The sequence below is a fragment of the Ambystoma mexicanum genome, chromosome 2p, assembly GCF_040938575.1.
Source record: "Ambystoma mexicanum isolate Mex_15411 chromosome 2p, UKY_AmexF1_1, whole genome shotgun sequence".
NCBI classification, from domain to species: domain Eukaryota; kingdom Metazoa; phylum Chordata; class Amphibia; order Caudata; family Ambystomatidae; genus Ambystoma; species Ambystoma mexicanum.
Genome location: NC_090923.1, coordinates 1,164,087,497 through 1,164,114,386, shown reverse-complemented (window position 1 = coordinate 1,164,114,386; position 26,890 = coordinate 1,164,087,497). Strand labels below are relative to the sequence as shown.

At 49.7% G+C, this 26,890-nt stretch overlaps 1 protein-coding gene across 5 annotated transcripts in view; it reads left to right on the top strand.

The window, feature by feature from the left end:
* The window catches only part of HUWE1 (HECT, UBA and WWE domain containing E3 ubiquitin protein ligase 1), a 2,445,223-nt gene that overhangs the window by 2,077,537 nt on the left and 340,796 nt on the right, over nt 1-26,890 (top strand). For all 5 annotated transcript variants that reach the window (XM_069645305.1, XM_069645304.1, XM_069645303.1 and 2 more), the window contains exon 67: nt 19,505-20,039. In XM_069645305.1, the coding sequence (XP_069501406.1) occupies nt 19,505-20,039 (535 nt within the window). The remainder of the gene's footprint in view (nt 1-19,504; nt 20,040-26,890) is intronic.

The following is a 26,890-nucleotide window of genomic DNA, read 5'->3' as shown; positions in this document are numbered from 1 at the left end:
CTATTAAATTAGCCTCGAACATAAACCCGCTTGACCAAATATATTTTATTTCGGCTCCTGCTGGGTTTATTCGCCTTTTCTTTTTGTTAGTCTTTCTCGTGTTTTACTCTGCGCGCCAAACCAGGTTTGGTCCCTTTGTTCGCCGTCTTTTCGCGGGCTTCTGCACAGAAGCCCTCCTCAAGGCGCCTGAAAGTCTGGGTAGGCAGGATGTGAGGGAGGGGTCTTGGGATCCCTGCCATGGGTTCCCTTGGTAACCCAAGTTGCACTCCTGTTCGGCTGGGTGACTATCCTTGCCAGGACAGCCTCCCTACTGTGTGATTTACAGCCAGGCTGTGTGAATGGGAGAAAACTGCATAAAAAGCAGGTCTCTGGGACTAGAAAGGCAGAGTCGCCACTGGAACGAAAGAACCAGCGAGGAGCTGACAGAAGAGGACCCCTCCAACAACTGAACCGCCCGGTGAAGCCCTGCTGCAGGTCCGAATCTTCAGAATCCAACGACGGAGGAGACCCTCCAGGAAACTTCTTCCCTTGAGCTGGTGGGACCAACCAGTTCACCCAAATTGCAAGCCAGGACCCCTCCTCTGGTTGAATTCACTGTACAGAGCTACAGTGGGCCTGATAGCCAGGAAGGTCGGACCCTGCTTGGGTTTTAAGGAGCGCACCTTTTATTCGTTGTTTTGCTCTGCTGCTGGTTTCTCCGCTGGGTAGTGCGGGACCCTCCAGTCTTCCTACTTCTTGTCAGTCCGACAGTCTCTTCAGGAACCGTGAGCCTGCAGGAGCTACCAGGAACGTCCGCCTCAGCTACAGCTTCCTCTCTGTTTTAAGGTACTGTGCAAATCCGATTGTTTAGTTCAACCGCGGTGAAAGTTTGAAATCTTTCTCCAAACTGAGGGCTTGTCCTTCTCTTCTCTTTGAACTAACTTTTCTGCCAACCTACCTCGTCCGGAATCCATGGCACAAACTTTACTGCGAACTACCCTGAACCGTGTGATCTTGAGCAAAAAACTTTTGACCCATTGACTTTGGCCCTAAGCATTTTCCACCTGATATCACTGTAGTTCCTCTTGCTCAATTGCCCTGAGTACTTACCTGTTGGTGTGGTTCAATTTCTATTAACTTTGTTTTTCCCTCCCTTTTAAATTGCTGGAGTGCCATGTTGCTCCCACTTCATTTTGTGAGCTTAACTTGTCTGGAACTTATTGGGAGTGGTGTAGTGTATTAAGAGTGTGATTTTTAAACTGCTTATAATAGTGTAATGTTATACAACTGAAAAATAAAATAAATGTATATCCTTTTACTTGAAAACCTTGAGTCAGTGTTTGCCTGGATCATAGTAATTGCTGTCCTTTGTGTAACTATTTAATACTGCTCACTTACTCTTGAGATAAGTCTGGCTACTCAGCCATCGCTACCACTTTAACTGTGTAGTACAGGCTTGTACCAAAGATGAATTTGTACTGTCACGTGTAGTCTTGTGTGTGGTGTTCCCAAAGGGTACTGCATATAGTTCTGCCTAACAGTTTGCCTGTGACACACCGCCACACATTGGTTGTACTGCTATATAATCTATTCACAGCATCTGAATCCAAGAAAGATCCAATGCTGGAGAAGAGAGTAGTTTCTTACCTGTAACTCCATTCCTCCATCTTTGGTATCTTTCATGGATTCACATGCACCTGCCAGCCACCCTGTAGGCAAACCTGGGTTCGGGTTCCCTCTACTTTGGCGGTTAAAATCTGAAAGGAAGCCATGGGGGTGGGGCAATATATACCAGATGTCCTATTGGTGGGGCCTAAAGCAACCAAAAAGGATGTTGATTGGACACTTAAGTGTCGAAATGTTCCATTGGAAAATGCCAAGTTAAAGTTACTGAGGTTTCCCAGCCTGACGGGGAAATATTTACAGCATGTGAATCTATGAAAGATACCAACGCTGGAGAAAGGGAGTTACAGGTATGAAACTACTCCCTTCTCGGGTGACTCATGGTTCACCCCTGACGCCCCCCCCCCCCCCCCCTCAGCTGGGCTCAGATACCTTTTTCACAATTGGTCTTCCTCAGCTGGGCTCAGACCAATTACAGTTTGTATTAGCTATCGAAGACTTTCAAATGTGCTCAGGTTTTGGCTTCACGCGTTGCTGGACCACTTCGGTTTCACACACTCATTTGGATACCTTAACAGAGACCTTCGAATGAGCACCCATGTGGCACCGGACTACTCTGTATATGGCATCTACCTTGGTTATCCAAAGATCAGTCACTCCTGCGATATTAATTGTATTCACGTCGCTCATCACATATGCCATACTCTGTTCTTTGTAGATTTCTTAATACAATGTTGCCTCTTACAACCTTTGTTCTAACACAGCCAGTTCTGCTATCAGTCTCCCCGACTCACCTACTGTACTGACTTCACTGGAGCGGCTTTGTTGTAGGAGCCAAGGACAGTACCACGGCGGTAATTGCTCATCCCCGCCTCAGCTATCGATGCGGGAGAGCCCCTGGTACATTCGACACACAATGCATCTTTATTCAGCCTTAATTCCCAGTCTAATGTTTCTTATTCTCAAGGGCTCATGAAATTAGTGGTTTTCTTCCTCTGAAAAGGCAATTCCCTCCTAGCAACCCTTTCTGGTCTTGCCGTCTTTCTCCTCGTATTAATCTGCCATCTCAAAACAGCTGCTTCCTCGTGTGGGACTAGCAGGTGAGGCACCTTCAGGTTTCTCACAAAGAGCACAGAAAACATGATTATGGAGTGTGCTAGTACTGAGACGAGGTGGCTCACAGGAGGCATGAGGAAAACCAAGGAGCCACATGTTGATGTTACCCTGGGGCCTGGTAAGCCCTCTAAAGTGGAAATCGAAGGAGGACTTGGTCTTCCTCTTCCTTCCCAGTCGGTGAGCCTGGGAAATTAGAAGTCTGCACTTGACCCGAAGAAAGGGCTCTACAAAGGACGTCAGCGAGTGGCTGGGGTAGTCCGTGACGGGTCCTGTGTATGCTGGACCGAGCCCAGCAGAAAACCGACAAGGCAAATGGCATGACTGCCAGGAGGAGGTGGACTGTGCGGTCATGTAACGGTGCCGAGACTGCAAGGATGCACGATGATGCAGTAACGAAAAGAGACGGCTGCAGGAAGGAGACGGACCTCAGTCCCTGGAGAGACTGGCGCTGTGTGAGCTTGTCTCAGAAGGTAACGGGAAGCACAGGTGGACTGGAGTAGGCATGGGGGCTGGGGGGAGAGTAGAGAGGTCTCCACTTCATACCGGGACACGCGGAAGGCCCATCAGAGGGCCACCAAGAGTTAGGGACCTTGAATACGGCTACGAGTACATCTGAGGAAATTTTCCTCCTACCAGTGGCAGAGATAGGCCAAGATAAAACCTCAGTGGAAAAAGAACTCTCATACACCAGAAGAAGGGATTCATTCTCTTGGTGAGAAAAGTAAAACTTTTCAAGTACATTGAAGAGACGCCAGGGGAAGGGAGTCATTCCCCCTGGCCTTCTTGTGAACTATATTGGAAAGTGCAGACCAGTGCCAGGAGAAGGGAGTCATTCTCCTGGTCCAGAAAGTTGTCTGTACAAGCCAGGAGAAGGGATCTAATTCTGCCTGGCATCCGTTTACAAGAGGATATTGTGGCAACACCTCCCGTATACCAGGAGAAGGTAGTCATTCTCCTGGAGAAGGATATTTCTGTTGGTCTATATTATTCTTTAGTTATAGTGTAAGGGATATAGAAGTAGGTTGTGACATGGGACAGTGGACTTTGTCTTCAACCAACATTCTGACAGATCCTTTATTAGTTCGAGGCAGGGAAAACCCTTATAGACGGGGCTAGTGAGTGTTTTCCCCTACAATAAAGGTATATAGCAACAAATATACCACCTTTGTGTCGGCTTCCTCCTTCAACACCCTTAGAGCACCCATGAAAGGAGGACGACTTTGTCCCATCCTAGACCTCAGGGCCTTGAACAAGTTCTTGAGGACAGTCCAGTTCAGGATGGTGACGTTGAAAGAAATTCTCTATCCTCTACAACTCCAGGACTGGTTGGTGTCATTGGACTTTCAGGAGGCTTATTTCCAAGTGCTGATGCATTAGAAGCACAGGTGGTTCCTGAAATTCGTCATTTAGGACACTCCCTATCAATTCAAGGTGTGCTGCCCTTTGGCTTAATCTCCACGCCCAGGGTTTTTACCAAGCTGAGAGCACTGGTGGCGGGGCACCTCAGGCGATATGGTGTTCGCGTATTCCCATACCTGGATGACTGGTTGTCCAGAGGAAGGTCTCCGGAGCAGATACCAACTCAGCTCTAGGAAACCTGCCCTCTGATACACGGTTTGAGCTTCTCCATGAATTTCCATAAGTCCCGCGTAACACCAACACAGAAGCTCTAATTCATCTGAGCAGTCCTGGACACAATGGTGGGGAAGGCTAATTACCCCCCCCCCCCTCACCCCCCCAAAGAAAGTCACGAGTATCAGGCAAATGGTTGAACTTTTCCATGAGTCATAAGTCTACCTGCGGCTTCATTCCTCTGCCTCTTAGAGCTCATGGCTGCCTGCATTTTTCTGGTTCCAGAGGCAGGACTGCAAATGTGATCTATGTAACTGCTGAGGGTTCAGTGGTGCCAGTACGTCGACCCCATGAATGGCATGCCTTGCAGTAGCCAACCTGGTGAAGCCCTGAGACTGATCTCTGAATACCCTGACTGGTGCTTCAGCACTTGGCCTAGTGGGGCCAATTGGTCCTGAGACGTTTTCAAGGTTCCAGCCCTTCAGAGACTTGGGAAGTGTCCCCTGACTGCTCAGTGGACTGACCAGCTCTCTCGTGGGCTATCTCGCCAGAACCATCACTGTTCGGAATTGTAGTGTGGATCTTTGGTGGTTGCCAGCTTGTGACATAAGTAGCCTTCTCCCCAAATTCCAGCTTTCCACCTTTACAGGAACCGGTCCTGGAGCATCTGCTGTGACCGCGACTGGAATGACACCTGTGTGCAGTGTGTTGCTGGAACTCGCCTTCCTCCAACCTGTGAAGTGTACAGAAGAGGTCTGCACAGATGGATTCTGCGTTTCTTCTCCGGAAAGGGTTGCAGCTTGCATTTTCATTCAACTGGGAGAATCCTTGAACCTGCAACTCTTGGGCACCTCTCACAGGAACAAACGGCAGAAGATGGAGCCCCCAGGACGATCAACAAAGTGATCTGGAAAAATCAGTGAGATAAGTAAGCATCAGTGTGCCTGATCTTCCCCTGTCCTTCATCAGAGAACATTGGGAACCAGTCCCTTTGTATCCTATCTCCATTACACTCACCTCTGGTCATTGAACTAGAGTCTGTTATCCTGCCCCTGGGTTAGCATTGAGTCTGGAAGAAAGGAGAACTCTTACTTCTGTTAACTTTTTTGTAGAGCTTTGAAACTATCACCAAGACGAGCATATTGAATCCTTCCTACAGAGACAACATACTGGTGAGAAACATTGTTTGGCTCCTGTGACTTATTGGGCACAAGGCCCCATTCATCCTCGGGTTTGGACTTAAGATATTGTTTTGTGATCTGGTTCCATCCTTTATTGCATCTAAAATACTTACCTGCTTTACTGCTGGTTATCTGATGTGTATTTGAACCTATGGTGCCTGTATATATTTTTATCCTGGACTTTGTATGTTAATATTACCTGTTAGATTCATTTTCCAGTGTCTTCAGAAGTCCTAGAATAAATAACTGTATTTTTATACTCTGTCTAACTTGAGCGATTGAGTGCTATACTGCTTGGACTCATTGAGGGCCCCTGATCCCACTCATTCTCTTCTGAGAATAAGCCTAGACTGTTCTCCATTGCTACCTTGATTTGGTTTTGGCTAGCCGCTGAGCCACCCTGTTCACTTTAACTAGGGTGGCCTCCTAAAATCTGTCCACCAGATTCGAGAAATCCCTCTGAACAGTATGTACTCCAAGGTTTATATTATTCAGTGTACCAGGGTGGTGTATTTTCTATGGATAGGTTTATGATCTACCTGTACCTTTGTTGGTCTTCTTTCCCTTCCCTCGAGGTAAGCCTGAATGCTCTTCCATTGTAATGGATTCCTTGCTCCCACAGATTCCTAATCTATGATCATCCTATCCACAGCGCAGCTGTGAAACTTTTCTGCCACCAGGTGGCACATCGCAGCTCCACATCGGTTTCGTCAGACAACTAAACGCACCCTGGGCCGGACGTCGGGGCCAGTATATGTTGAGGCACCGTGACATCAGTTCCTTTTTTCTGCGCACTCAGTTTGCTTGAGGAACATGCCGTCTGAATTTTCGGAATATTAGCCATGTCCAACCCTGCAAAGGTCTGTGGTTTCTAACTGTGCGGAGACTGCGGCTGGCAGGTGTTTTTTTTTTTTTCCAGAATCACACCGGATTTGTTTATACTGCTTGGATGAGGAGCACTGCACCCAAGATTGCGGGTCATGTCAGTCCGTGCACCCCGAAGGCCCTCCGGGAACGGGCGGCAAATTCTTGGTCTACAAGGCAATGGTCGATATCATGCTGTCTCGTTAAAGGTTGCGCTTTGCGTCGGTCCATGGAGGGCTCATCTCAATGTAAGGAAAAGAAGCTCAGTTGATCCTCATACAGACATTCTTCCTCCTCTTTCAAGAAGAGCCACCGATCCAAAGATCCTCAAGTACTGGATAACTTTTCCCACCCAGTCTTCCACCCTGGAGGAATGAGAACAATTGTGCCAGAAGATGCTTAACATCTTTGCCAAGGCACTTTCGGCCTTGGCGCCTTCAGCTCTGGCGATGGTGGTTTTGGCCCTGGCACTTACAAGACCCACTGTGTCTTACTGCACTGGCTGGTGCCTGCTGTGGGCCACTCTCACACGCCTATTGGCTTGGGCCTGGCCAAGAAGAGGGGAAGAACTTTCCCACCTCCCAACTCCAGGCATCAAGATCAGCCATGACTTAGTCCTTGAAGTCTGTGCCTTGTGCACTGAGGAACCTTAGGGGTGTGCTCCTCTCCCGTTTAAACCATATATGTCAAAGATGTGTGTCCTCTACAACGAGAAAGGGCACCATGTACACTTTGTGTTTTAACCCTTGGTCTCCAGGGTCTCCAGGGAGGAGAAGGAATTCACAGAGGAATTCCATGAGCAGGGTGGGAACGTCAAAGTGGCCTAGATACCTCCCCAGAGCTGGATATTTTTCCAGCCCCCGGTAAGCCGAAGGCTTTATTTCAAAGGTTGATGGCGACAGTGGCAGATACTCTGGGGCTCGCTGCACCATCCAGATCAAAAATTCAGTTAAAATGAATGTGCACACTGGGCGAGGGTCCCAAGAGGGAAACACTAGCCATCAATGTGGCTGTAGAAGCCCCCCATATTTGAGGTTTGGGATAAGCCTGCTTTCGACCTTAGCAGTTGACTGGGAGCTGGCCAGGAAACCTAGCCCGGCTCCATGTGACCTGATTTGTCTGGCAACTCATGCCTCTCTAGAGTGCTTGGTGGTGCAGACTGTGCCTCTCTTCCACCCAACAGGGAAAGTAAGAGACTGGACGCTTGGAGAAAGAACTGGTTCAGGTTGGGCAGCCTTGCCCTTTGTGCCGCAATCGCTTCTTGAACTTTGCCAAAATCTCATTTGTCCTATGGTCCTCTGTGGTGAATGCGGCTGAGCAAATCCCTGAGAGGGAGATGAGGGACGGCTTCCTGTATACAATGACAGACTGCAGGTAAGCTTCCTGCCAGATTTTCAATCTGGGCTGGACAGGTCTGACTGTGTGGGCAGGTCCGTGGCCACATGTGTGGTGTTCAGGCACCACACCTGAATGCAAACATCTGGCTTCACGCGTGGTGTCTTGGCTAAGCTTCTGGACATGCCCTTTGAAGGCTGATGACTCCCTCCGGTAATTATATGCATTTTAGTCCACAGCAAAGTCGTTGGGCCTAGCTGTGCATCATCCCTCTGCATCTTTAGCAAGAGGTTAGGTTTTTTTCCTCTCAAGCTCCAACGCCCGAGGGGATGAGGCCAGGCTGCCCGGGAAGACTGCAGGGCAGACGCTTCCTGAGGGTTAGGGGTAGAGGTAGAGGTAGAGGTAGAGGTGACCACATAGGAGAAGCAGCGGCAGCCACAATCCACTCAGCACCTCAAGGGGCCAAACCTCTAAGGATTTCTGCCATGGTTCCGCTCTGGGAGGTGAGAGACGTTCCCTGTTCAGCATGGAAGGCGTCAAGAACACTTCCCATGCTTGGGCTTTGCAGGTCACTCAGCAGCGTTACTGTCTTTTGTGCAGCGTCTTTAGGATCACGGCCCTTACACTAGCACCTTGCCTGCAGATCCCCCTCCTCTTTGACGAGGTAAGTCAACTTCTTTTGAAGAGAGCAATAGAACTGGTACTGCACTCAGAACGAGGCAGGGGAAGGTACTCCACCTATTTTTTGGTGCTGAAAGAGGACTGCGACCCATTCTGGATGTGAGGAGTTGGATTTGTTCCTGTGCAAGGGCAAGTTTAATATGGTTACACAAGCCCAGATAATGCAAGCCATCGAGGTATCACTGGACCTTCAGGATGCCTGCTTCAACGTGCGGATTCAGCGGAAACACAAGAAGTTCCTGAAGTTTGTGGTGGGCCAGCATCATTACATCAGAGTACTGCCATTCGGTCTTCCTCTGACGCCCAGGGTTTTCACCAAGATGGTAGCAGTGGTGACTGCTATCCTCAGTAGTACATTTCTTTCCCTACCTGGACTACTGGGTCGTCCGATCCCGCTTCCGTGATCTAGTCTGAGCCTCTTCTCTGCACATTTAATCTGTTGCACAGCTTCGGCTTTTCCATAATCTTAAAAAATGTCCTGAGTTTCGCCGCCCAAGTCTCTCCAATTTATCAGAGCAGTATTGGACTGGGCAGGGCATTCCTGCCTGAGGATGGAGCGGCAAAAATAATTCGGATGGTCGTTGTCCCCCAATCCCTTGAACAAGTCCTGGCCCCTGCCTTTCTACTCCTCCTGGGCTTCGTTGCCTCCTGCATCCTAGTGGTGCCACCATCAAGGCTGTGCATGAGATTGCTTCACTAGCTTCCCCGTTGCCAATAGTCACAGTTTCAGGGCCACTTGTCAGACCTTCTACAGGTCTCGGGCCATGTGACTCAGAATCTTGCGTGTTGGGCTGTACGACACTACTTGCTGAGAGACATGTTGTTTTGTCATCCTTGGCTCTCGGTGACTGTTGTCTAATGCATCTCTGACTGGTTGTGGTGCTCAAATGTCAGATCTGATAATGAGCGTCTTTGGTCTCAGTAACACATCAACTTGCTGGAGCTGAATGCGATCGGGCTAGCCCATATCACCTTCCTCCCCTCAAACACAAGACTGTGTTAATCCTGGCTGACAACACAGTGGCCATGCACTACCTCAACAAACGAGGAGGTGTTGTCTTTTTTTACCTCTTTGCAAAGAAGCAATGCAACTGTCTTTCTGGACTCTGGAGAACAGTGTTTTCTTGCAGGGCAGCCCATCTGGCTGGAGAAGAGCATGTCACAGCGGATTCCTTGAGCTGACAGACTTCAGCCTCCCACAAGTAGGAGATGCAAAGATTGGGACTTGTCAGATTACATTTTTATGTGCTCTTTTCAGCTGGGACACACTACCTTGCCTGCAGATGTTGTACATTTGCAGCTTTGTGCAAGGAAAAAGAACGGGACACTTTATCCTGTTCATTATTCCCCGGTTGGATTTTTTGGTGCCCTTGGCCCAAGCGGGCCTGCAGATTGGCACTCTTGAGGGATACCTCAACGCTATTTTGGTTTTCAAGAGGTCCCCGGAACAATGCTAGTTCTTCACAATCTCTGCGGTCATGCAATTTTTGCAGGGTTTCTGTAACCAATTTCCTCCACGCCAGTTTATTGTCCCAGCATGTGATTTCAATTTGATTTTGACATTCCTTATGGGAGCTCCATTTGAGCCTCGTCATTGCTGTTCTATTAGATCGCTCACCCTTAAGGTGATTTTCCTGGTGGCCATCACTTCCGCGCGACGAATGAGAGAGCTCCAGGTATTTTTCTGTTAAACCCCCCTTTTTGGTTTTCTCCAGAGATGGTGACTTTGAGTGTGAGGCCCTTTTTTCTTCCAAAGGTGGTCTTACACTTCTTTCACTCTCAAAGACCCATCTTCCTGCGTTTTTATTCTCCCCCTCATCCTTCTAAGGCAGAGGAACGATTCCATCGACTGAACCCCGTGCAGGTTCTCAGCTACTGCATCTCTCGGTCGAGAGAGCTAAGCAAGATGACCTGCTTTTTGTTGTCTGTGCTGTTCCTCGTGCTGGCAGGGCTATGACCAAACCTACCCTGTCGTGATGGATCATACTCCTACGTCCCGTCCCTTTTCCTCCATACTGTATAGGCGTCCCTTGCTAGGGACGGGAGACAGAACTTTTTTCACCAAAAAAATCATCTTCCTCTTTAAATTAAGATGCGCGCAGGGGCACTGGCCTGGGAGCATGTGCTCCCCTGACTCCGCCCACCGGCACCACTCCCCAGTCCTTTTTTCCGCGTCGACGGGAATGGGCCGCTTTCACCAGCGCTCCTGGGTTAGGCCTCTGGCCTAGTAATTCCAAGCGCTCTTCCCTGGAGAAGTATTCCTGTCTTCTTTTTTCTTTTCAATTATCAGGTACTGCTTTGTCCTCTGGTGCCACGCTCCTCCCCAGCGCATGACGACAGCAGGCTTCAGCAAGTGTCCAGCCTGCGAGGGTCCCTTCCCAACATCTGACCCCCACACCATCTTCTGCCTTGGCCCAGTCCACGGCTGGGAGGATTGTACCGCATGCAACGCCTTGACTCCATGCGCATGCTCAAGAACCGACCAGCCAGGTGGCGGGAGCTCTTTGGAAGATGCCCTGTTCTCCTCCTGCTCCTTCACAATGAAGTGCCCAAGCGGGGGGGGACCTAACCGCTACTAAGACCAGCAACAACACTGAGGCTGCTCCAGCTACCGGCCACCAGGTCGAGAGGTTGCAAGATCCTACCGGTGCTACCGCTGAGTGGGCCGCAAGGCTCTTATTACCAGGTCCCAACCCAAGGGGCGACGCCCTAACACCGGACCCATGTCTGAGGGGGTGCCTACACTCAGCACTACCGGCGCCACTGCCAAGGGCACTCCACCTACCAGGCCACGTCTTGAGGTGCAGGGTAGGCCTCCACCAGCAACGATCGGCATACTGGTTGAAGCCATTCCCAGCTCAGCAAGTTCCACGACGCAGGCACGTGGCACGGAGCAAAACAAAATGGCTGCAGGGCCAGACAAAGTGGTGGCTCACCTGACGCCTTTTCCCCTTCCGGGTCCAGGCAAGGGAAAGGGCTTTCGGTGGGATTGGTCAATACCTGTCACTTGATCCAAATCCTATCCATCCACTTCTCAGGGCAGGTATACTTCGCCCTATACAGCGAGACAGGGCACTCCTAGGACACATCAACCTCAGGGCCCGACCCTTATGCTTGTACCATCAGGCACCCCTCCGGCCTGTGAAGACCGGTTCTTCGAGAAGTTCCTTGTACTCTTGACATCGCCACAGATGGGTGTTTCATCCTCAGGGACATGCTTCCTTCTGTACAGCCTCAAGCACCAAGGGCCACACTGTCCCTGGGTCCAGCTCAGCCCCCTGCTCCAATGCCTGTACCAGTCACGGCAGCCACGGCTCTCCCACCTCAGCAGCCTCTGGCACTGATACTCAGCATGCCACAGCTGCCTGCACCCAGCACTCCTCCAGCTCCCCCGGGCCCGAAGGGCATAACAGTGTACACAGACAAGGAGGATGACCCGGACACTCCATCGTCGGCCAAAGCTTTTCACAAACGGCTGGAGGGCCGGGCTGAGTACCTAGGAATCCTGCAGCCACAGGTGGAACGAGAGTTGGGGGTACTGACTGAAGTTCTCACGCTAAGCCCTACTGCTAGAACGGGAATCTCACTTCAGAAAGACCTAGGAGCACTGCCCAAAAAGGGTGGCTCAAGCCACACTCCCCCCAGCCCTACCTATAGGCATTTCAACGCTAAATACAGGCAAACTGAAGAGGACCTCCTTATTGTCGGCACACCCCTATCCACATTCCTTGGTGATAGCGGCAGCATAACTGTACTCCAAGCCACAATCTTCTTCAGCAACTTCGGCCTTGGCACTCCTGGGCAAGGAGGAAAAGATTGGAGGCATTCGGCAAGAAAATGTATTCCAACGCTACTCTCCACCTGCGCCAGGCCAACGCAGGTGCCATGTTGGTGGCTGTCAACCAGAAGCTATGGCGGGAGATCGCCGATTTCCTCCCTGAGCTCGGTACCCAAAGCCAGGCCTGCTTCAAAGCTGGGCTGGCTGAGGCTAAAATCGTGGCACAACACATAATCGCGTCCACAGTGGCCCACATTGACATTTCAGGTCAGGCCATTTGCATCGCTGCTGACATGAGAAGGATAGCTTGGCTATGGATGAAAAAATTCAATCCAGATGTGCAAGAACGCATACTAGACGTGCCTTTTGAGGGGGGTTGAGGGGGCCTGTTCCATTCAACGACAGATGAGGCACTCGATAAGAAAATAGCAGCTCGCACACAGCAAAATCTTTATCGATCCTCACCAAGTCCACTCCTAAGACATACAGCCAAACGCACCAGCGCTCGGACAAGGGTCGGTCCTACAGAGTCTTCAGGGGATTTCAGGAGAGACGGTCCAGGCAACCGGACAGATCCCCTAGCCAGCACAGGCGAAAACAGCACAAGACGGCTATCCAAGGGTTTTTCCAGTCCACCTCCTCAGCCCCAGCCTCGGAGGGAAAGAAATTGTGATGGGCCCATGCAAATCCACAAGTCTCCAGTGGGGGTCAGGCTTGCCCTTCACACACACCGCTGGCGGACAAGGTTCACGGACCCATGGATACTCTTACTATGCATGGGCTTCCGGCTTCTCATTCCTCCTTCTCCTCAAACCCCACCCTCCCCCTCGCTCCCGCCAATTGGTACAGCAACTCAGTTGGCGGACATCCGCTCGCTGGTAGCGAGCCAGGCCGTGGAGGATGTCTCAGCCTCTGAGCGGTGCATGGGCTTCTATTCACACATTTTTCACCATACACAAAAAGAACCGGGATGGCCTGAGAGTTGTTAGACCTTTCCACCTTTAACCTTTCCCTTCCCCTCCAAAAGGTCAAGATGGTTACCCCAGCCTTCATAGCAAAGACATTGTGTGTGGGAGACTGGAGGTGCTCCCTGGATCTGAAGGATGCCAACCTACAAGTCCCGATTTGGGAACCCCATCAGTCCTTCCTGAGGTTCAGGATCATGGGTTTTCACTTTCAATACAGGGTCTACCCTTTGGACTCAATTCGGCCCTCATGGTCTTTACAAGGGTAATGATTGCAGTGGCAGCCCCACTCAGGGCACTAGGCCATCTTATTTACCAATATCTAGATGACTGGCTAGTCAGTGCGAGATCTCCGGAGGCGGTCCAACATACGGCATCCGCCCTCATGGATACACTATACGACCTGGGATTTCCTATCCATCTCAAAAAGTCACAGTTGGTACCCACGCAGAGCGTGACTTTCTTGGGACTTATCCGGGACATGAGCTCCGAGAGGATCTTCCCCTCCGATGACAAGATCACGGCCATCAAGAGGGTCACCAGGCATTTTCTCAGCAGATCAGTGACCTCGGCGTGGTGGTGCCAACACCTATTGGGAGTTATGGCTGCATGTCTTCTTGCAGTGCCACATACAAGGCACAAAATGTGGCAGCTGCAGCTACATTTCTCAGCCTCCTGGAACCAAGAGAAGGGTTCGCAGGCAGAGCAGGTCAGCATACAACAGCTCCACCAGGATCTGATCTGGTGAGGTACAGACAAAAGCCTGCGGCTAGGCAGGCCCTTCCGGCAACCAACACTCCAGGTTACCATTACCACAGACTTGTCCCTAGAGGGATGGGGAGCTACCCAGTCATAGCATCCATGGAGTATGCTCCTGGCAGGAGAAGCTGGCGCACATAAACTAGCTCGATGATGGCCGTCAGGCTTGCTTTCAAAGCCTTTCTACCTATTCTCAACAGCAGGGCGATTCTCATTCAAACAGACAGCTCCACCTGCATGTATTACCTTAACAAGCAGGGTGGCTCCCGGTCTCCTCCCCTCTGCAGACTGGCGGTTGACATTTGGGAGTGGGCTCTGGTGAACAACATACATCTGTCGGCATTCCACCTCCCAGGGGAGTCCAACCTAGAGGCGGGCAGGCTCAGCAGGCTTGGCGTGGACAACTACGAATGGCAGTTGAATGAGCAGGTCCTTCAGGGAATCCTAAACAGGTAGGGTCATCCGCAGGTGGGCCTCTTCACCACCAGTGCCAAGAGATACCCCTGTTTGCCACCTGGCAGGGGTAAGGCAGGGGTTCGCTGGGTGATGCAATGCAGATCCAGTGGAACAACATGACAGCTTACGCTCCCCCTCCCCCCGGTGCACAAGGTCATTTGCAGGATAAGGGAGTTGCGGGACCTTCAGATCATCCTGATAGCCTCATGGTGGCCAGCACTATCCTGGTTTTCGGAGCTGCTCAGCCTGTTGGACCAGAACCCCCGTGCACCTCCTGCTTAGCCAGCAGACCTACACTCTCAGCAGGGGGGCACAGTCATCCACCCCTCCGTGTAGAAGTTAGCTCTCGCAGCATGGTTCCTGAACCCTCCCTGAAGCATCTCCACCTTTCACAGGCTAACCTGGCCATTATACCAGGGGGCCAGGAGTGACACCACCAGGAGCCAGTACAAGAGCAAGTGGACCAGATTCTGTCACTGGGCAGAGTCAAAGGAAATGGATCCTTTGACTTCCTCGTTGGACGACGTGCTCTCCTTCTCTGCACACCTCGCCCACTCGGGCGTGCAAGTAGACATATGCCGCACTTATCTGGCGGCCATTGGAGCTTACAAGAATTCTCTGGAGGAGTTATTCCCACGGCGAATCCAGTGGTTAAAAGGTACTTGGCAGGCCTAACCAGACTATATCCACCTACCAGGAAACCAAACTCTGGGTGGGACCTCAATGTGGTCCTGGGGTCCCTGGCCCATAAACCATTCGAGCTGATGGTGTCCGCGGACTTCAGTCTAGTAACCATTAAGATTGCCCTCCTAGTGGTCCTTAACTTGGCACAATGAATCGGTGAGATCCAGGCGCTAGTGGCTTCAGAGCCATATACTACATTCCATAAGGACAAGGTGGTACTCAGAACACACCCTGCATTCTTATCTAAGGTTGTTTGGCAAGATTGTATGCAGTAACCTGTAGGTCTGTACTACACAAGTTGGTAGTGTGACTGAGCAGCCAGACCTATCTCAAGAGGGGTAAATGTGAGCTATAGAGTTGTAACCACGAAATCCACACATACAAGTATCCAAATAACACTTACACTCAAGGTTTTCTAGTAAAATAATTATTTAAGTCATTTTTAAATGAGCATTCTTTAAAAAGGGCAATGTGCAACAATAACACATTGTCGGAATCAATATAAGCAAGTAGACACTCTTTAGAGATGCTTCATGCACACTTCCTACACCTTCAGGTAACTTCAATTACTAGGACAATATTGGCATTTATATATCACTTTTTGCACTTCAAATTCTGAGGTTAAGGTAAGGAAAGAAAAAAGATTAACAGGTTCTCAGAGCATGTAAGCACTTTTCAATCTCCCAATGAAGTCTAGATAAAATCTTTCCCAGCAATAACAGTTTCAAACAAGGTACCACCTATGAGGGACAGTTAGAATCAGTCAATGGGTCAGAAGACTCTGCAGGGAGCCAGGACAGCCAAAGTCAATTGGAGCAATGTCTATGGAACTGAGGCACTACTTAGATGGCACAAAATGATTGCACAAAGTTAGAGAGTTGTAGAAAATCACTGTTGGGCCACAAGCTGTTATGCTTGTGAGAGGTAGAGCTGAGACCACTCTCCAAAAAGCAGCTACTGCAAGTTTCAAGTGAGATAATGTACGCTATAGACAAGAGGTAACTACCCCTTTGTTACCACAGTGCCTTAGGTTTGAAGAAGAGGATCCAGCTGGCTACTTTACTGATTGCAGATTTGCAGATCCTGTGTTCCTGGGCCTCAGCGGTGGGGACTAAAGGGAGGACGCCTGGAGGACTCTTGCGCTGCAGTTTGAAGGTCAGCGGCAGCTACGGGCTCTTTTCAGTTCAGCAGCACTTCAAGTTTTCAGCTACCGGCAAATAGCACTACCACAGATCTTGGACACTTGATGGACTTTCTTCGCTCCTTGAGTCCAGCACTCTGGTAGGGTGACTCGAGCTTGGGTTGTCCTGCTTCGGGAGGGTCCTCAGGATCTTCCTGGAGCTCTTGTCCAGCTTAAAGATGATGCACTCGACTATGGATTTCTCGACCCCTGGCACTCTGTTCCAGCAACAGCAAAGAAGTACAGCCAGTTGGGGAAGGTCTTCCAGCAATGTCTGTCTTTGGGTTAGTTGGTCCCACCAACCCAAGGGAAGAAGTCCTCTCCGGTCAATTCGGAAAAGCAGTTTCAGCACAGCAGCAGGGCTTCACCGGGCAATTCAGTGGTCCAGGAGTGTGCAGCAAGCTTCTCCTCACGATTCGTCCATTGGTCGACTCTGCCTTTGGTTCAAGAAGCCTCGCCTTTTATGCAAGTTTCTCCCATTCATGCACAGCCTAGCTGTCACTCTCACAGCAGGGTGGCTGACCGGACGGACGGACGGACGGACGGCCGGCCGGCCGGCCGGCCGGCCAGCCAGCCAGCCAGCCAATCAGCACTGGGTGCATTCAGGTTACCAGGAAGACTAAGGACAGACACACTGGAGGCAGGTTTTAGTACTGAAGCCTGCCAAAGGCAAAACTAACACAAGGATTAAACCTGGTTTGGTGCACAGAGTAAAACCCAATAAAGACCTCACTAACTAGAAATTGCGAAAAAAGACTGGGCCATTTTGACAAGAGTGTCAGAGTATTAAGCCTGCGGTAGAAACGCATAATGGTAGGAAAATTAAACCAGTGCCCTCCAGCCATTTAAAGTCGTGAGGGTAACATAAAAAATGTTACATGAGTAAGTAGGAAAAGGGGATACTAAGTAACCCCCCAGCACTCCACATAAGATGGGGGTGTGCTGAACCTTCATAGGAAAAAGTTAAGTAAAGTCAATTTCATTTTACTACTCTTGGTAACAGTAGTTCACCCAAGAGAAGGTATTTAAACCTAAAGAGAAATTTAAAGGACTTCTCTGGCACTGCACTGAAGGTGCTGTGTCACCATATAAAAAGTGTATGCCTATGGAGTTTGTCAGACTTCAAAAACAAAAGAAACACAGAGTCCAAATCAGATAGAAAATACATGAGAGAGTGTGAAAAGGGTCTCGCGCATTCCAGTCTAAAATCCAGCAAAAGAGCTAGTTGAAGGGAATTAGCACAGAAATGAGACTTCTCCCCAATAAAGGTTGTCTCCTCTTTTCACTTAAATGAGGAGATAGTGTTATCAACTTTCTTTGCGGACCCTAATGATGACGCTCAGAGGTTACCGCACTGTCTAGATGGCAGACGCACTCTAAAATGCTACCTGGAAAGAACCAAGAGCTTCCGCAAATCAGATGCCCTCTTTGTCACCTTCGGGGGGTCAAAACAGGCTGTCAGGCCTCCAAAGCTTCCATAGCAATGTGGATGGTTGGCCATCAAGCAGGCCTATGAGGAGTAGCACAAACCATTACCAGCAAACGTGCATGTGCACACCATCAGAGCTAAGGCCACAGTGGTAGCTTTCCAAAGACACATTCCGTGGTAGGTTATCAGCAAGACGGCCACGTGGGATACTCCCTCGGCCTTCTGCAAGCACTACTGCCAGGTCAGACACAGCATTTGGTCAGGCAGTGTTAAGGAACTTGTTTTCTTAGAGGGTCATTTCTCCACCCTGGGGTTACATTCAGTTGTAATCACCCATACAGTATGGAGGAAAGGGGACGTATGAGTAATTATATGTTACTCACCATAGTGATTAACATACTCCTAGTCCATAGTCCTCTTTCCTCCATACGTCCCACCGTCTTCCCCCCTCCCACCCGCCTAAAAGGCCTGGTCTCATTAGGTAATGTTAATATTGTCGATGCTTCAGAAGGGACTGAGGAGTGGTGCTGGTGGGCGGAGTCAGTGGAGCGCATGCTCCCAGGGCCATGCGCATCTACATTTAATGGGGAAGATGAATTTTCTGGTGAAAAAGGTTCCGTCTCCAGTCCCAAGCGAGGGATGCCCATACAGTATCGAGGAAAGGGGACTATGGAGTAAGTTAGTCACTATGGTGAGTACCTTTTATAATTTCTTTGCATTTCATATTGCTATGATCTGGCTGGAAAGGATGTGCCTGAGGGTCTTGAAGCCCTTTCTACCAGATGAGTCTTCAACCTCTGCCCTGCTGAGGGGAATCCCTGTCCTGGACATCTGCCAGCCAGCAACGTGGGCGCCCCTGCACACTATTGAGAAGCATTGCTGCTTGGATTCCTTTCAGGACAGGATGCCCTCTTTGGTAGGGCGGTCCTCCACAGTTTTCTGGTGTATGTGGTGTCCTTGCTCTCCTCACTCCTCCAGAGTTTTGTACTGCTTTGGGAGTCTAATCATAGATGAGTAATCCGTGGGAGTAAGGAATCCATTAGAATAACAAATTGCGTACTTCTGTTATGTTTTCTCATGGATGTTTCTCCCACGGGTTCCACATCGCCCTTCCTACTTGCCCCTCTAGGCAGATAGCTAGTAATTCACTGGTTCCAATGACCCACAGTGTCAGAGTGCTAGGGAAAAAGGTTGGAACTGAGGTCATGCGGCAGAGCACCTCAAGGTATACTGGGCCCTGATGTCCTGTACGGCACTTGGCGTGTAGACATCGGAGCCACGCTCTGCCCCCTGGTGGCGGAAAGTTTCCAAGTGCAGCTGCACTGTGGATAAGATGATCATAGATTAGGAATCTGTGGGAGGAACATCCATCAGAAAGAACATTCCCCAGAAGGAAGTCATGTGGTGTTCTTCCTGACTTAAGACTATTTTAGTTTCCCTTTTGAGTTGGGTGCACTCACCCCATGTTAAGGTTTGTGGTTGTACTTCACTTGCCAGATGGTTCCAGTCCAGGGGCTTCCTTTTACTTTAATCCAATATATTTAGTCGTAGTAAACCAAGATTACAGCTCTGAGAATAAAGTGAAATAAAAACACAGGACTGAAACAAAATGTCCCACGTGAGTGGGCTCCATTTGGTAAGCTTCCATTACTGATCTGCCCCTTTTGACTCCTAAATTAGTTTATTAAAGGATGTGTAATACTCGGGATCAACCTATAGATGGCGGACTATGCGAAGCATGTGACTCAAATTCAGAGTTAAAATCGCACATTTTTTACATGTACAGAATATAGCCATTGCCACTTGAATGCCTAGTATCTGACGCACACCTTGATTTATTTTTAGAGTTCATTATATTGAAATCCAGATTAACTGTTATTTTGTTTTCCCCCACGTCCTCAGGTATTTCCAAGCCATTTTACACAGCAACGGACCAAAGAGCCCCCTTCTGACTGCGATCGTGAGAGGACTATCAAACTTTCTTGCAGCCCATGTCCGGGCCAGTCCACCAATAGCAGCATTTCGACCGACTTCTGGGACTTACTAGTAAAATTGGACAACATGAACGTTAGCCGGAAAGGCAAAACATCTATCAAATCTGTGCCTGTGAGCTCTGGCAATGAAGGAGAGACATCCCAGGGTAGTCTTGAAGCTTCTCCGCTGGGGCAACTCATGAACATGTTGTGTCACCCAGTCATTCGGCGCAGCTCATTACTTACAGAGAAACTTTTAAGACTCCTTTCCCTGATTTCCATCGCCTTGCCTGAGAACAAGACAGCACTGGAAGCAGTTGCTAGCCAGAGTAACAGCACAACTCCAGCCCCTGCACCAACGCCTGCCAGTACTGCTGTTCCCGTCCCCATACCGGTCCCTAGCCCTGTTGCAGCTCCCAATACCACAGCATCTGCCACTGCCACTGCTACTACAACTGTGACAAGTAAGTATTTTTCTTCGGCTCATTTTTAAGCAGGGTGTTTTCATTAGGAACTTGATTGCACTTGTATAAAAGTTAACACATTTCTTGTCATGTATTGCGTAGTGGCTTTGATGGGCTAATCGTGATAGGACTTTTACATGCAGAAATACCACAGCCTCTGGTATAGGTAATTGGCAATTGTGTGGGGGGCAAGCTATAATTTGCAAGACCATTGTACCCGAACCAACGTCTGTTATGTCGTGTTTAGCACTGGTTTATGGAGTGTCACGAATCAGGAGTTACAGAGCGCTCAATGCAATTATCAGTTGAGGTAGAACTGTTTTTTTCATGGTTGAAAACTGGTCTGGTATGGGTATAAAAAGGGAGGTGTGCAACAAACAAGGTTGGTGCATTTGGAAGGCTATTGCAAATTGTGATTTTTAGGAAAATAGCATAAGTTGCTTAGTCATCCTTCCCTGGCCTTCTTTCACTCTGATTCGCACACTCACTTGCATTCTCACGTGGTTTCTCTCATTATAAGCCTAGACTTGTCTTCTCAAGCAGGAATCATAATTTTCCACCTTGGGTATTCTTCAACTTGGTGACAGTGTCTCAGGGTGAAAGTGAGAGAAACTCCTACCGGGACTTGGGGCATAACTTCCTAACATTTGACTAACCCTCAATTTCTGTCCACCTTCGACGCTGCTTGAAAACCACGCCAGCCACTTGAACACAGCCTTTAAAACATATAACTGCAACCAAAAAAGCCAGTCCCTGCCCAAAAAGCGCATACACAATGTTAGGCAAGATTGTGTGCAGTACCCTTTGGGAGAATACAGCAATCTTGACCTCTTGGCAATACGGACCCAACCTTTGGTTTAAGTCTGTACTACACATGTTGGTAGTGTGGCTGAGCAGCCAGACTTATCTCAAGAGGGGTCAATGTGAGCAGAAGGGTTGTAACAGAATTTCACAGTGACAGTTATTCAAATAATAACTTACACTCAAGGTTTCTTGATTAAACACTTATTAATTTAACAGTCAGTTCAATAAGTCTTCTTCAGAAGGGAGCAATATATAAGCAATACACTTCAAAATACACACTCTTTGTTTCTCTAAATCAGCAAGTACCCGTTTGGGATGGCACACAGATGGTTCCTACACCCTGAGGTGACTTAAATAACTAGGACACTGTGGACATTAAGAGATCACTGGTACATTTAGCTCAATACTGATTTGGTGTCAAAGAATAGGGGTTTGGGAATAAAACCAAGGTTAAACAAATATTCTGAAGCAGGTAACTACTTTTTAACCCTCCAATGCAAAGTAAATTAACCCTTTCCTTTGGGAAAGGTAAATCACAAGGTTAGAGGTAAGAACAGTCTTTCAGGGAGCTAGGCCAGCCAATGTTTATTGAGCACAAGTCTAGGTGAACTGAAGCACTTCTTGCAGGTAAGTACAAGTCTTTTTTCACTTACACTGTGTAACCCAAATAGACTGGTTGCTGTGGCACCTTAAATAAGGAGGTTGTTTAGAAGGGGGGCTGGCAGCACCACAAAGTTAAGCGTATTTCTACACAATAATCAAAGTACTAAAGTCCCCAATTTGACACTATTGGGTACAAATGACATAACATGAGACCAAAGCAATTAGCTTTGGTAGTGTTCACAATTATGATTATTAACAAGCATGCAATTTGAAACCTGCTGATTCCAAATAATGCTTCAAAGTTAAAAACGTTAGAATTCTTTTTTATATTCGTCCATATTGTCAAAATCTTTAGATGTAGAAGCAGGCAGGCAAAACAGGCCAATGCATTTCAGATACAAATTCATCAGGGCGAATCTAAAACAAAACACTATAGTAGTTGGGGAGAATTTTCAGTCTAGTGCTAAATTCCTCCCACCTTAGAGATACCCAGCTCTTTTGCTGAACGTTGGGACTTTGCACTTTTAATTCTATGTTTTCTGTTTTTCTTTTGGTTGTGGAGTCTGACAAACTTCATAAGCATAGTATTTTACATTGTCACACTGCACCTTCAGTGCAGTGGTACAGGGAAGTATTTTAGATGTCCTAAGGTTTAAATACCTTCTCTTGGATAAACTACTGTTTCAAGAGCAGTGAAGTGAAATTGACTTTACTTGTGTAACTTTATAGACCCAGAACACACTATTTTACAATAGGGTGCTGGAGGGGTTACTTAGTATCCCCTTTGTCTAGTTTCTCTTGTACCATTTTTATGTTGCCCTTTCCTCGATGAATAGCTGGTGGCAGTGGTTTACTTTAAACTACCGTGGTGTGCCTTTACCGCAGCCTGTTTTCGCAGCTGCAGTAAAGCACCCAAGTGTGCCATTTTTGTCAAAATGTCCCCGTTCTTCTTTTTTTGCCGTTTCTTTGTGGAAAGGTCGTCCATGAGATTTACTCTGCGCGCCAAACCAGGTTTGGTCTCTTTGTTCGTTTTGTCTTTGGTGGGATTCATGAGTGAAGCCCGCCGCTGGCTCCAGGGTGTCTAGTGGGGGCAGAAAGCGAGGGAGGTGCCCGAAACTCCGTGCTTAATCTCCTAGGAGACAGAAACGCACTCTTGGGTGATTGGCCGGCTGGCTGTCCGGCAAGGACAGCCACCCTGCTAGGGGACTGACAGCTAGGCTGGAATGAATGGGAGAAACCTGCATAAACGTCAAGGCCTTTTGGCTTGGAAGGCAGAGTTGACCACCGGACAAAGGAATCCAAAGAAGAACTTGGAAGAGAGGCCTGCTGCAATTCCTGGACCGTTGGTGTGCCCAGTGAAGCCCTGCTGCTGTGCTGAAGCTCCGAATTCGTTTACACTAGAGAAGCCCTGTAAGGATGACTTCTCGCCTTGAGTTGGTGGGACCTATCAACTCCAAAGTAAGCCACCTGGACATCCCCTCGAAGCTGGTTGAATTTCCACTGCAGTTGCTGCTGGAAACCGTAGAGCCAGGGAGAGGAACACCAGTTTGTGTGTGTTGCTTTTAAGTTGGCCAAGAGCTCCAGGAAGATCCTCTGGACTCCCAGGAAGCAGGACTGGCCAAGCCTGACCCACCTAAACAGAGTGCTGGACCTCAGATGTAAGGAAAGCCCATCTCAACAGCCAAGAGTCCACAGTGATGCTATTTGCTGAGACGCGAGGAGCTGAAACTGCGAAGTGCCACTGGATAGAAGTTGGTCCTTTTCTGTCGCCGACCGTCCCGTTGCAGTGCAGGAGTCCTCCAGACGGTATCCCTCTTGTCCCCTAGACTGAGGCCCAGGAACACAGGATCTGCACCTGAACAGAAGCCAGCCAAAGCCCTTTTCTTCTAACCAAAGGTACTGTAAAGTCTTAGAGAACTTGCCTCTTGTGGTGTAACCTCACTTGTTCTCAGTGGAGACTCGTCTTGGGTGCTTCTGTAGAGTTGGCAACAGCTTTTTTACCTCAGAAGCCTAATCAGCTTGTTGCCCTACTTTGGTTTCTTCTTTTCTACAAAGACTTCTAAAACATTGCAAGACTTTTACCTACCTGCAAGAATTGCTTCAGCTCACCTTGACTTTTGTCCAATTTACTCCTACGTCCCGTCCCCTTTCCTCCATACTTATGGGACATCTCTCCGTCCTGTGGGACGGGACCGGAGCACTTTGTAAAAAGCATCCACATTTTTAAAAAAAATATGTCCGTCCCTCTCTTTCCTGCGCGGGGCCCGGCACGCGGCCGTAACCCCGCCCGCCTTGGCTCAGCCCCACGCATCGCCCATCAGTCCTTTTCTCCGCACGATCGGGGCCGGACGCACTTGCATCCTCGGAAGACTTTCTTCCCTGTTTTCCTCTCTGGCTCTCGCTACGTTCGTTTACTAGTCTGTATGTCTTTTAAACTAGATTTTCCAGACTGTTCATCGTGTCACCGTCGCTTCGCGAGGGCGGATCTTCATCCTCTTTGTTTAGTGTTTGGGTCCGGAACACCGTTGGGACTCCTGTTTTTACTGTGACTCCCTTTCGGTCCGGGCACTTCAACGTCGGTTGGAGCGGTGGGAGGAGGTGTTCGAACAAACTCCTCCTTCTCATTTTCAGGCGTTCATCGACGAGAAGAAAGTAAGTTCTTTACTTTTCAGAGCACCCCGGCCGGGGGATACCTTTCCGGGTTCCTCTCGGGCCGGGAGGGGCGTTGATCGCTCTATTACCGGGGTTCGCCCTGAGGTGCCTGTCGGGCCTAATAATTCTACCTGAGTTTTCTCCGAGGGTCTCCGTAAGGGGCCTGTGTTCACTGGAGTACGCTCCGAGGCCCCTCCTGTGTGGGCTGTTTGTAGACCCCGTTCTACTGAGTCTTGGGGTACCGGAGCTTGCTCTGAGGCCGCTCTTTTGGCTTCCCATAAAAACAAAACCGGGGTGCGCCCCGAGGTCTTGGCTGGGCTTGAGGTTACCGAACGGATGTTCGAGGCCCGTGCCGATAAGGCTTCTACCGGGCCTAGGTCCGAGGTCCCTCGTACAGAGGCTAAGGCTACCAACAGTTCTGAGCGGCCGGGCAAGGCCCTGTCGGTGAAAGCGGTTGCTCACCGTTCCCGTCCTTGTGGTGACACCAGATCTGTTGAGGGGGCAAAGAAGGAAGTTTCTTCTTTTACTGGCAGTGCCGAGGCCCTTCCTTTGAAGGCTCAGTTGGCGGTTGGTATGTCGCAGAAACATTCCAGGCCTCATAGTACCGGCTCTGCCAAGGTTCCTTATGTTAAGGCTAAAATTAAGACCCCTGACCCATCGACGGGGACCCCTGCCTCACTTCCTCACGTGCCGCAGTTCCCCTCAGATGAGGACAAAATGGCAGCCGTTCCCGCCACGACCACGGTGGCCATTTTAGGTACTATCCCTGCAACTACGCCATCGGCCCCAGGTGTAGGGTTTGGTCCTTTGGGTGAACCTAAGGTCCCTTGTGCGCATCCTTACCGGCCGGTTTATGATTAGAACGCCCGGATGCCTCTTCCGCACAATGTTTCGTTGCCCGCGGGGGCGGCTCCCTTGATTTATGTGGATACGTCGGCGGAGGGGCCGGTGTGGCACCCTTCCCCGTTACATCCCTGGATTTGTCCACCTCATGAGAGGACTCCTCAGGTTCCGAAACAATCTCCTTAGGATGCCTTTTTCGGTAAATTTCAAGCGCTTATGCGCACCGACCCCATGAGGGAATATTTCAAAGGGCTTTTCAAGGAAATATGTCCACCTGCGCCTCCGGCTCCACCCGTTCCGCCGGTGGTCCCGCCGGCGCCTCCCTTGCCCGTGGTGCCTCCCCCTGCACTTCCGCCTTTGCCACCATTGTCCCCAGTGGACAAGGCAGTGCCTGACACGGCTCAGCAGGATCCTGACCTGTCAGATGACCCTCCAGGCGATCAGGACAACGAAGACCTTCCCCGCTCTATCAGAGCTTTCCATGACCGGGTGCTGGACATGAGTTTCTTAGATGTTCCGGTGCCTGAGGCACCTGCTCTGCAGGAGGGTGTGCTTTCTGGGGCGTTCACCTTGTCTCCTTTGGAGTGTACCAGCCTGTTCTTGCAGAAGGACGTTCTGGCCGAAGTCCGAAGAGTTTGGGAAAAGCCACGCTCAGGACTTTTTGTCAATAAAAATATAGACGCGAGGTACAGGCTGCATTCTTCGGAAGAAGTGGCCTTGTCGTCTTGTCCGCCTCCCTCCTCCACAGTGGTGGCTGCAGCTACGTAGCAATCCAGGCCTGCAGCATCCTCCTCCTCAACGGCTACTCAGGTCTTGGGAAAGGAGGACAAGCTAGCTCCTGGACTCCCTAGGGAGGAAAATCTTTGCCAATTCGGCCTTACAGCTCAGGCAGGCCAATGCAGAATTGATTTTGGCGGGAGCTAACATGCAGATGTGGAGAGGTCTGTCGGAGCTTGAGGAGATTTTTCACTCTTCTACTGATGTAGAGCTCAACAAAACCAAAGATAGCACTCAGACGGCTAAATCATTGTCTGTTCTGGTTAAAGCTCCTTTCAAGCCTCAAAGACCATTGTCGCAAAGTCGACCTTCCTCTGGTTTTAGGGGCTTCCTCGACTGCAAATCTCGCAGAGTGGATACTCCTGCGGGGAATAACCGCCGTAGACAACAGCGTACGCAGTTTTTCTCCCGCTCCTCAGCCTCCTCATCAGGTTCAGGTGGCACCGCCACCGATAAGCCTGCCAAATGAGGGTTTTCCGCGCTCGCACGAGACCCCGGTGGGAGGACGCATTGCGTCTCATTGGGAGGCGTGGCAGGCCATCACAGAAGACAGATGGGTCTTGTCAGTCGCTCGAGCAGGCTTCTGCTTACCTTTATCCCCTACCCCACCCCTCAACCCTCCTTTTTAGCTGTCGGGCTCACCCTCCCTCAAGGACAAGGTTCAGAAACTTCTGCACCTCAGAGCTGTGGAACCCGCTCCCCAAGGGGGAGGGTTTTTACTCCCGGCTGTTTACGGTGCCCAAACACAACCAGGCTGGCCTGCGCACCATCCTAGACCTTTCCCAGTTCAATATTTTCCTACCCCAAGAGAAATTCAAGATGATCACGCCCGGCCAGATTCGCTCCTTTTTGCAGATGGGCGATTGGCTCAGCGTGGTGGATCTTCAGGATGCGTACATGCATATCCTGATTTGGAATCCACACAGGAGATACCTCCGCTTCACTTTGGGAGAGAATCACTTCCAGTTGGTGCTCCCTTTTGGCCTCAGCTCGGCGCCACGTGTCTTCACGAAGATGTCGGTGATTGCGGCCTATTTTTGTCTCCAGGGTATCCATGTGTATCTCTATTTGGACGACTGCCTTCTACGCAGCCCTTGTCCGTTGGCAACAGCAGGCAACCTTCAGTCTCTCCTTCAGCTCCTGTTCCATCTTGGGCTGTCGGTGAACTGGTG